The 10713-nt window shown below is 41.9% G+C and overlaps 2 protein-coding genes and 1 pseudogene across 2 annotated transcripts; all 3 read right to left on the bottom strand.

Moving 5' to 3' along the window:
• Positions 1-2400: 2400 nt before the first annotated feature.
• LOC141830941 (uncharacterized) lies at positions 2401-3866 on the bottom strand. The gene is made up of 2 exons (XM_074718427.1): positions 2972-3866; positions 2401-2882 (listed from the first exon to the last, which is right to left on the bottom strand). The coding sequence occupies exons 1-2, from the start codon at positions 3864-3866 to the stop codon at positions 2401-2403; spliced, it is 1377 nt and encodes a 458-aa protein (XP_074574528.1).
• A 1378-nt stretch (positions 3867-5244) lies between these two features.
• On the bottom strand, positions 5245-9896 carry LOC141844294 (ARF guanine-nucleotide exchange factor GNOM-like). Its single transcript, XM_074732336.1, has 2 exons — positions 9129-9896; positions 5245-8986 (listed from the first exon to the last, which is right to left on the bottom strand). Exons 1-2 carry the CDS (start codon positions 9894-9896, stop codon positions 5453-5455), a joined length of 4302 nt encoding a protein of 1433 aa, XP_074588437.1. The 3' UTR covers positions 5245-5452.
• A 200-nt stretch (positions 9897-10096) lies between these two features.
• Positions 10097-10713, bottom strand: part of LOC141825650 (ARF guanine-nucleotide exchange factor GNOM-like) — a 5378-nt pseudogene continuing 4761 nt past the window's right edge.

Below are 10713 nucleotides of genomic sequence, written 5' to 3'. Positions count from 1 at the left end.
TTGGGTTGGGATATGGTGACGCTACAGCCTCCTCCGCTTGCGTTGTCACTACGAACTATATACCTTGCATTGCACAATAACAATTATTATTATTATTAAATTACAAATTTTGTATTAGCATATTCAAACCACAAATATTCGTGTCAAAATATGTGTTTTTCATTTTGTCCATTGACATTGGAAAACATTGAAAATATATGTAAATATCTGAATTCTACATGTGTTTTTATCAGTTCAACGTAGACGGTATCAGCCTTCATAATTTACATAGCTGATTATAAATGGATAGATGATTTAGGTTAACCTAAATTATCTAAATGGTTCTTGCCGACAAAATCACATCCATGATTCCATGATTTGAGTTATAAATAGATAGATTATGGAATTTGGTGTTGACTTAATGCTCATTTCCATTATGGAATTTACGTTGTGTAGCATCAGTCTTAAAATTATTAGTGATGAGATCTCTTACTCGTTTTTTTTTTCAAAGGAAAACTTTTGGATAATGACTCGTTCAACCAATGTGATTGGGGAGTTCCATAGAAAAGGTAATTAAACAACTTTAGTGATCTTGCACCGTAAACAATGTATCACTCACACGTTTGGTGAACAAAATAATAAAAATAATTTCATCTAAATGAGGCCATGGAATGCATTGGAAGCTTGAACAGGCAGGCACTACTGGTGCATATTGGCTGGATGGTGAGACTGCTGCACTGCACTCGTGCCAACTAGTAACAGGCAGTATACCAACTGGGATAATGGCAAGTGCCATAGCATTCTTGTTATCTAGGTCTGCAAATCTGCAACAACTATGAGGATGAACAAGAAACCATATATATTTAATATGAAATATAAACAGACACAGGTAAAAAGGCACAATCTGATCATGTTCTGTTTCCAGTTGTATATGCTTTTACCTCACCAACTAGACCTCTTCTTCAACATTCTTGTCAATATTTTTGTGTATGCATTCATGCCGATGGTTTTCTGGAATCATTATCTCTATAGCTATGTCTTAAATTTTGGTAGAACATGTTCAGTAAGTGCATGCATCTGTTGGCTGAAACAGGAAACATTCTTAATCTCAACGAAGAGCTGCAGTCATCGAAGCGTTGGATAGAAGGATCGGAGATCTTCTAAATCTACTGTCATTTTCATGTAATTTCTCCGATCTTATCTTAATCTTTTCACCTAAAAAAGTCCGCTCCAATTTGACGATTCGGCGGCTTTACTCATCGGCTTCCACTGAGATTTGAAGACCGTAATCTTAAGGCTGTCTTCTAGTGCCAATACTTCCTATAAATTAACTCGTTCCTAATTTCTAGGGTTGCTAAATTTAGAATCAATGCTTTCTTTCGCAGAATCATTCTTTTCTGATAGCTACATTCCTCGCCGGGATTCTTGTCAAATTCGCTAGAAAACCAGAAAACACTGGTTTTGTTCGTAGTTTCCAGGGTTGTGTACTTAGAATCAATTCTCTGATAGCTACATTTTTTCATGGGGATTCTTGTCATCTTCCCTTGCAGTCTTTTCAAGGACTATCTTTTCTTTACACTTAATGTGTGTTCATGCTTTCCAATTCATCTCGAATGGCCCTCGACCAGAAAACACTGTTTTTGTTCTTAGTTTTTAGGACTGCATACATAGAATCAATCCTTGGGTAGCTACTTTTTTTCATGGGAATTCTTATCATCTTCTCTCACAGTGTTTTCAAAGATCACCTTTTCTTTATGCTTACAGTGTTTTCTCTAGTCAGCACGCTTTATGGGTTGGCGGAACGAGAGCATCCATGGTGATCCTTTCACCGAATTGGGGTGGAGTTCCAAGTAAGTGGAAAAGAAGGATTTGCTTAAATAAGCATTTTTAGTTGTATATTGATCGATTTTGAATCGAAATTGCTAAGCGATTTGAGTTTTTGGAGAACCTTTCGACAAATTGGGGTGGAGTTCCGAGTGAGAGGGCATTTCTTGGTACTTTTCTCAGAAGGTTTTACTCTCCACTGGTAAGAAAGTAGATTATTGATACCTGATATTGCTGCACTAGTGAATATGAACACTTTCTCTACAATGACAGAACAAATGAAATGATGGCTCATTACTGAAACCACTACTGAATCACAATAGTCATGTCCCTCCATTGATTTGACCAAGTAGCTGTTTGTATAAACTATCATTTGCCGACACTTGAAAGCTACAATTATAGATTTTTCCTTTCAGAAGTTGATAAAATAATGCTTGCCTCTAGAACGAGATGAGAGAGTGTTGATCATGTTCTTCTCGTTGCTTCAGTGCCTCTAGAACGAGGGACTGTTTTAAACTGAAACTATAGCTAAATTTTCTATGGGCAACTTAAAATTTTCTCATGTTTTTTTTTCTGTCGACTTGTTCTAATGATTCGTCAAATGCGCAGAGAGATCTCAAAAAGATCAGAATCAGCATCCACATCCACCAAGTAGCTGGCATCGTTCTGATTTACAGTGTTCTTATTGCTGCTCTGGCTTTTCTTAACTGCATCGAACCACTGCGGATCGATCCTTCCCATAGAGAAGAGTTCGCGACTATCATCGTCGCCGATGGCGGCACCGCTTCTGTCGAACGACGACGAGCCGATGAAGCAAGGATTGGACGTCCTGTGCACATTTGCCGGCTCGTACTTGAACCTGCTCTGTCCCAAGTTGACCAGAATCGTTGCGTCGGTGTTCGATGAGACTGTCGGGAACATGGGAGCTTTGTAGATGTCGGAGCGGCAGTGAATGACGTGCATAAGCTCGGAATCCACCGTGAAGAACACCTTCTTCTTCCTCGGGTCGAAGCCGCAGCCGATTACCCTGTTCACCTCTGCCCACTCTGATTTCTCCGATTCGAAAACGAGCATCGTTCCTGCGATTTTGAAGAAAAGCCGCCATTTTGAATTCTAGATCTGCTACGATGCTTGATGACGAGGGAAAGATTCAATTTTGGGATCTTACCGTCGAGAAAGACGCGCCCATTGGAGTGGAAGCCAATGGAGCCTGGGTATGTGCCGGAGAATGATCCGCCTGGAAGTGTTCCGCTATGGGTGAGGCCCAAGGATACAAGAATTGTGTTGTTGATTTGGTTGCGGCATTCTTCTTCTCCGGCGTAAGCTTTGGTTTCTGGGATTGGAGTAACGATAACATCGGATGCACACGGAAGAACGGCATGGGATTTGAAGGAATTCTCCGAGATAAGCTTCGCACTATCAGCTTCCTCGACGACGTCCGCGGCCTTGGTTCGCTTATTTTCTCGAGGAGAAGTCCACTGTTGTTGCGGTGGCGGCGGGTTCTTCAGGTACAAGACGGTGATCTCAAAATAGGCTTCTTTAGGGAAGAAGGACACGCCGAGAGGAGGGCCGGGCAACGGAAGGAGCATCCTCGCCGTCGAGAAGTCTTCGCCGTGGAGGCTCCTCTCTCTCGGATGCAACTTAACCGTTTGCGAAAATTCTGAAGAGCCTGAAGGCACCTCCCATTTCGTCTCCACGGCGCCGCTGTCGCATGGGTGCGCACAGCGCCGACACGGCGGCTGCCCGCTTGCGAACGTGAATCGCGACCATCCGTGCTCCACCGCCTCGCCCACCAGTCTCGGGTGGTCATCCCAACTGAACGTCGCCAGCGCCGACTCGCTACCGGATCTGTGGCCGGTGCTGGAGCGGAAGGAGAGGTGCAACTTGGCGATCCCGGCTTGCAGACTCTGCGTTCCCGCTTTGCTTGCGGATTGAGGGAATTGGGGAGTCTTCGGTGAGGAGAACCGCCGGCAGCGGCGGTACCAAAGGAAGATGGAGAGAAGGAGGAGGAGGAGGAAGACGGAGGCGATCGAGGGGGCTAGAATTTTGATCCATAGCTTCATCTGGCTACGTTGTGGAAATGGCGACATCGAAGAAAGCAGGCATGGAAGATGATCGGCTCAAGAAAGGAACGGAGAGATGATTCATTAATGCTCAGGTGAATGTATCATATTATATTTATATTCGTTTATATAAAAATTCTGGAAACTAAATAATAAATAAATCAATAAATAAGACAACAGTATTACTTATTAGGCACTTGAGAAGATTAATAAAAGGAAAATAAAAAAATCACCACCTCCTATGAAAATTTTATTAAAATATTATCCCTGGGATCATAGTGCCACGGTAGGTTGTCACTCAGATCCCTAACTACGACGTATTCAGGAATTTTCCTTCAACTATGACATATTTATAAACTTTTGAAATCGGTACAGATCACCCCAGGGATGGCATCACAACCCCCTCAAAGTTATCAAATTTTTCATCTCACCGCTAGCTATTTTCAAATTTGTCGTTTCACAGTTAACCTTTTCACTTTAGATAAATTAACGGTTTTAATAATCTGCTGGCTTTTCTGTCTATTTATTAAATTTAAAATATTTGATAAGAAGCATCAGATTTCTCAGAAATTCTTCATTTTTTTAGTCTCCAAATCAATTAGCATAGCATTAACTAAAAATGAATTAAGTGACATGAATACTAATAGTTATATGACCAGCAAATTTGATAAGATACTCTGAAAAATATAATTACAGAGAGAAATTTCTAAATAACGTGCCACTAATTAAATATTTAAAACAGTGACAAAACAGTCTGACAAAACAGTAGATTTAAATATTTAAGAATTTTACTGAATCTAAGTCCAATCATGTCAGATTACCGGGACTTCGTAGATTTTAACTACAAATTTTATCGTCAATGGCAGTTGACTTCCAGAACCACATTGTTTGTGCATGCTAATTTCATTTATCAACCTACAAAGAAGCTTGTTTCATGCATGAAAATTTTTTATTTTCAATTTTTTACTTTTCATAGTACAAAATAAATTTTATTTTGAAATAAATATTTATCACTAATTTTTTTAATATTTCTAAATTTATTGAAGATGGGTAGTTTTTCAAAAGTCAACAATAATTATTTATTATTTTTAAAAAATAAATTAAAAAATAAAGTACTACCGTGTATTATTCGTATTATTAAAAAACAGATACATATATATAGTTCTTAACACTGAACATGGAGGCACGACACATACAAAATATACAACTTTTTATTGTAAGAGAAGAAACCGCCCTAAACACTGATATAATTTGGTAATCAGATTTCTAATGAACTACTGAAGCTGAAGAGGCTCAGGCAGCTGATCTATTTGATGACAAGCTGAACAGGTAGTATCTGGAAAGAAACATATAAAGGATTCTCTGCATAGCAAAGAAATTCAAGCAAAATCACTTCTCCAAAGAACGCTACACAAATACAATACATACAATGAGCATCCACAGTCAAAGAGTATCGCATATGATGCTCAAGCAGGGTGAGAGTGGATGCATATGTATAAGAGAAGTCGAGTCGTCCTAGCGAATTCAACCGTGGAAGAAACACATGTTCTTATCAAACTAACAAGCCACTTTTTATCGTACATGTCCTAACCATCAGATTGATCACAGGAATGTAACTGCTCCATTTCCTCACTGGGAAACACTTCGGCCTGCAAAGATGGAGCGATATTGTTTACGTGAAGCCATGTCAAGTCCCACATGCTGTCCCCGCCTATCGTACTTCTTTTTGCAAGGATGCCCTTGGATTTCATTATAATAAGAATGTTTTTGAGAAGCTCTGGAATCAATTCTTGCAGTTTGTCATTCTTCTTGCCCCTCACTTTTACCTTCTTGTACTTTTCCAAACGACTGAGGACCCCTAACCAAAGCTTGCAGAAGCTACTCAAGCCGAAAAGCTCTTGCAGTTTCTGCAAGAAGACCTTTGACAACAATTTGACTGCTTGCACAAGTGTACCCTCCATGTTCCGGAACTCTTTCTGCGATTGATTCTGTGCGCACTCCAACAAGTCATCGAGAATATCAAATATAACAAGATCGAAGGCCTGCGCCCAAGTTGAGGGTAGGATACACATCCCATCTGCACCAACAAAACATCTCTGCAGCGATACCACTGCATGATTCCTTACTTCTTCCCTCTGATCCAAACAAATCTTTCTCAGCAATTGCACCAGTCGCAGCCACATCTCTCTGATTCCCTCAGAAACTTTCTCAGCATCTGCGCCTGCTTCCCTAATCTCATTAGACCAGCGAGAAAGACAATTCATTGATTCTGCCATTAGATCTAATGCACGGACTGATCTATCCGTTAGGCCAACACGAGATTCTGCAAACTGTCTCGCAGCTTCAATGCAAAGGACATAGTTGGCTGGTGATAGATGAGCCCCTTCAGACATGATGAAAAGAATTGCCTCAAAGCCTACTTCTGAAGCTTCTGGGTGTCGAGCGGTGATAGAGAGTAGGGATGCTATGGTCCGCCAACCCATTTGTGATTTGATATGGGTGGCATTTGCTTTTACAAGTCTCGTGACTTCTTGTGTGATATTCTCACAATAAGCATCAGCCACACGAGCATCAAGCTTCAAAACCAATTGAAGTGACCTTAAAAGCTCATCAGCAAGATTCTCTTTGTAAGGTAGTAGCCGCTGACAAATTCTTAGGAGTCCAAAAACAGCCTTTTCCACAAGGGCACAAGGCATCACGGTGGATTGAACAATGTTAGCTATATGCTCATAGACACCCTGCCAAAGAAGCCCAATTCTATCCCGGTTGTTTAGTGTGATGGCAATAAGCAGCTCCAAGCAGAAAACTGCTGTGTCCTCGTCATCAGGGGAACTACTAACTTTCTGGGGCCGACCAGCTGCCCAGATAAGTGCCTTGGCAATTTGCATCAGCGAATCAGCATGTAAAAACTTGCTTTCTATGAAGATGCTATCAATGCGACATTTCTGTATTGTCTGCAGAGTTCTCTGATGAGCAGCAAGTTGCTGTTCAGATGGTTGCAACCTTGGTTCTTCTGTGTCCAGAGATAATAACTGGCTGAATCTCCCCATTAGACCAGAAGATCTCCGAGGGTGACTCATACTATGAATATGAGAAATGGGCAATGAGCTTGTGACAGGTTTTCCAGGGACAGAATCTAGAGGCAATTCTGAATCATCTGCTGCATCACTTGCCACACGAGCAGGAAGCAAACCTAATTTGTGTAATCGCAAAATACAATCAAGGATATTTCTCCAGCCAGTGCGTATGCAATCGCCATATCTATTTGCTATGCTAAAAACTGTCTCGGTTGCCAGCCTAGCTTTTATGTCATCCCCAAAGGCTGTCACAGTTTCCTCAACGAATGATGAGTTCAAAAGAGTTGTGAATTTGCATAGGGATACAACTAAATCATCCAACACATCCTCTAGGTGATGATATGCTGAGATCTTAGCGACAGCCAAGAAGCCATCTACACATGTTGAGAGAACTTCTTCATGATCTGCAAAATCAAACACCACTGAGATGGCAGCAATTGTAGGACCTGACATGATTGCAAACATGTCACGATCAAGGTATGGAAGGGAGTTGCAAACAATGTAAGGAGATGTCTTCTTTGACTTCTGCATGACATCAATCCATCGGCTAGGTGACATTTCCGTAAAACCAAAACCCTGTTCAGGAACAGTTCTTATTTCATTCTTGCATATAGAGTAATAGAGCTCTGTCAGGAACTCCCTTGGGAGGTCATTACCACCATTAATGCGGCGATTATTTCGGATGAAATCCTCTTCAGTCATCTTCTTCTTTACCTGAACATTATGTTGATCTGTATTGAGCATTATAAGTGAGTATGCCAACACGAGTGCTGCATCCTTGTCAACAAGAATCTGAGGTGATTGCTCATAATACCTCTCTGAGAAAGCCTCAAGTACTCTCTGAATCTTCTGAGATTCACCAGGCAAGCGGAATGTTTCTAGGAAAAGTCGTAGAGCAGTATCCAGATTCATGTCCTGAAAATCAAAAGTCCATGCAAATTCATGAAGTACTTGCACACAAAACTCATCATGATTTCCCAAGAAGTCACCGACAAGGTTCTTATCCAAGCCAGCTGTGTATCTGAAGAAACAAGCCACGCTCTGTGGATCGAGCTTCTCGGGCAGCAGATGAGTTCCTTGCAGAAACTCCAAGCCCTTCTTGGGGTCTCTGTTAAAGTGATCCGCACCAATCATTAATCTCCTTTTAATGTACTTTCTCCGCCGGACAAATTTAACCCAATATTCTGGAGCAGAGTAGTTCTCGCACCTCACTGCCCAAAATGGTGAATATTCCTGAAGCTCCAACGAAGACTGTTCAAGAGAGGGAGATGCATTTCCAATCCTATCAGCCATTCCCTCGACCACTGCAATCAAACCATCCAAAGCAAGAACATGCATGGAAGAAAGAGGGCAGTTGATAGGAAATGCACTTTTTGACAGAAGATTGGCTAGCTCTTCAAACATATTGCTGCAAGTAATGTCGCAATCGAAGTTGGCATACATCTCTGTCATAAAGTTCTTCTGACGGCAGAAGTCCACGAGAGCCTCCATGGCCACTTCTTGCTGTTGATAGCTAGCCCCATATCGACTTTGTGCAAGCCTCAAGATCACACAAGAAAAGAATGCCTCCAGTTGTAATTTGAGCTTCGTGCGCAAGTGGCGATAAAGATTCAGAACTATACTACATACTGTGGACAGTATTAGAGGGCTCATAGACAAGCCAAACTGTATCAAGTTTCTGAACAATTCATCCTGTATTAGAGATAATAATTTTGGGTGTTTACTTATTGATGGTCCTCCCAACTCAACAGCTGAGTTGATCATGCTAAGGGCAAATAGTGGCACATCTTCATCAAATGCTACCTGATTCGTTGCAGGATTCCTACCACCTTGGTCTTGGACATTTATAAGAGAACATAAGAAGTGAAATATCTCCACCATACAAGGAACTCCATATGGGTCTACAATGATTTTCATGTCATGTTTTTGTTCTGACCCCATACCAATTTCATCTCCCACGCCTTTGTCATCAACCTTGATACTCCCATTCCCATTTTCTACTTGAGCAATCCCAAAAGCCTGGTCCATATCAACTGCACTTATCTGCAGACCTTTGTCATCACATTCTATGTTTTTGCGTGAATAATAAAACTTGCAAGCAGAAGAACATCTTTGTTTGTATAAGAGTGGTGAAATTAAAACGTAGAATATTTAATTCTTAACAGTCTATTTACTGAAATTGTACCTTTGGGTTCAAAGAAGAAGATGCATCACCATCCTGGACATCAGCCAAGTGCAAGAAGATGCAGCGGACAAGCTCATGCATCGTGTGCCTTGAAAATCTCTGCAACAACTCTCCTTTGGTTGTCGCCTGGTGGACGACGCGGAAACAGGTATTTACAATTGTGCAGACATGCTGGTTGCTCAGCACAGTCGATGCACGGCTCCGCATGATCGCAAGCAGCACCTGGAGTATCTTCATCAGAACGGCCTCCTCAGAAGCAGGGTCGGTCACCTCAAACCGGCAGCTCGTGACGGCATCGACAACCAAATGCATCGCAGCTCCAACCGCAGTCCAACCGCAGTCCCACGCCGGGTCGAGGAAGTCAAGAGTAAGGATCTTGTACAAAGAGGAGAGAGCCACACTGGTGATAGGAGCGCCGATCTCATCAGAGCGGACCACGTCCACGAATGGCCTGAAATAAACAGAAGGGTCGATAGTGGACCAGGGGCGGCGGACGTCCCCCCAAGAGAACACCTGCCGGCGGAGTAACTTGAGGGACAGGATTAGGGAGTGCTCAATGATGTGATCATCCGCGGCTGAAGCATACCGGCCGCCCCACCGCACATTGCGGCGCATCACAGCGAGGATTGCGCTGACCTCCGAGCATATCACGCAGGCAAGGTCGGCTCTGGCTGACGGATCACCGAAGGCCGGTGCCTTACAGCCATCCTCGGCGACGTCGTAGGCTTCCTCCTCGATGGGGTTTATCTCGAGCCGCGCGAACCCCATTCGAGCAATACAAAGACGGCTTTTTCAACCAAGCACGAGGGTTTCTGATCTACGGCTTCTACTAAACGAGGATTCGAAAATAAAAACCAAAAAAGGGAGACCTTTAGGGGAGGTACCTTCTATAGATCCAAAAATCGACAGATTGATCGATGAAGCGGAAGCAGAATGGAGATGAGAAGGTCATAGGAAGCAAAAGACTGTTAGCCGGACATCGAGGAGGAGGAAGAGTACCCGATCGAAGCGAGGAGATGCCATTGGAGAACTCCAAGACCAGGAGAACACGCGAGGGAGCACCCGTCTCTGCGTTCAAGCGCCCTCGCCTTAGTTTTACTTTTCGGGCTTCTGTTTCCATGGTCTCTTTTTTTCACTTTGATTCCGTTAACTATAAATTGGGTTGGGCTTTTGTTTGGGCTTTGACTTCATACGGTAATCATTTGTGACTAATCGGTAATTAACTTGTTAATGTGCTAATCAACTAATTGACTTATTATATATATATAGAGTTCCTTTAAATTATCTAATTGAAATATTACATTACAATTTGAAGAGAGAAAAAAATCCTTTTTTTGTCAAATAGTTGACTTAATTCCATTAAAAAACAGGGTTTGGAACTGAAATGGAGCTAGGTTCTCTTATTTTAAAGCGTTTAACAACAATAAAATTATTTTAAATTTTTTCAGAAAATGTAAAAAAGGGAAAAAGAAAAACAAGTCAAAAACCTGGACCAATCCTTCCCTTCCCTTGGGACTGAACATGAAATTACGAAACACGTTACGAAGGAAGGGCAAATGGAATATGATAGGTCAGTCATCGGATT

The sequence above is a fragment of the Curcuma longa genome, chromosome 1 (genome assembly GCF_044706935.1).
Source record: "Curcuma longa cultivar G26 ecotype Majalengka, Jawa Barat chromosome 1, ITB_CL_G26_1.1, whole genome shotgun sequence".
NCBI lineage: Eukaryota > Viridiplantae > Streptophyta > Magnoliopsida > Zingiberales > Zingiberaceae > Curcuma > Curcuma longa.
The sequence above is the reverse complement of the archived record's forward strand: the minus strand, read 5'-3'. Positions and strand labels throughout refer to the sequence as shown.

Bases quoted from the DNA above. Each gene is read 5' to 3' on its own strand.
- LOC141830941 (XM_074718427.1), bottom strand. From the start codon at position 3,866: ATGAAGCTATGGATCAAAATTCTAGCCCCCTCGATCGCCTCCGTCTTC. The intron at 2,883-2,971 runs GTAAGATCCCAA...TCAAAATCGCAG, and splicing joins TGGGCGCGTCTTTCTCGACG to GAACGATGCTCGTTTTCGAA.
- LOC141844294 (XM_074732336.1), bottom strand. From the start codon at position 9,896: ATGGGGTTCGCGCGGCTCGAGATAAACCCCATCGAGGAGGAAGCCTAC. The intron at 8,987-9,128 runs GTACAATTTCAG...AAAGGTCTGCAG, and splicing joins CTTCTTCTTTGAACCCAAAG to ATAAGTGCAGTTGATATGGA.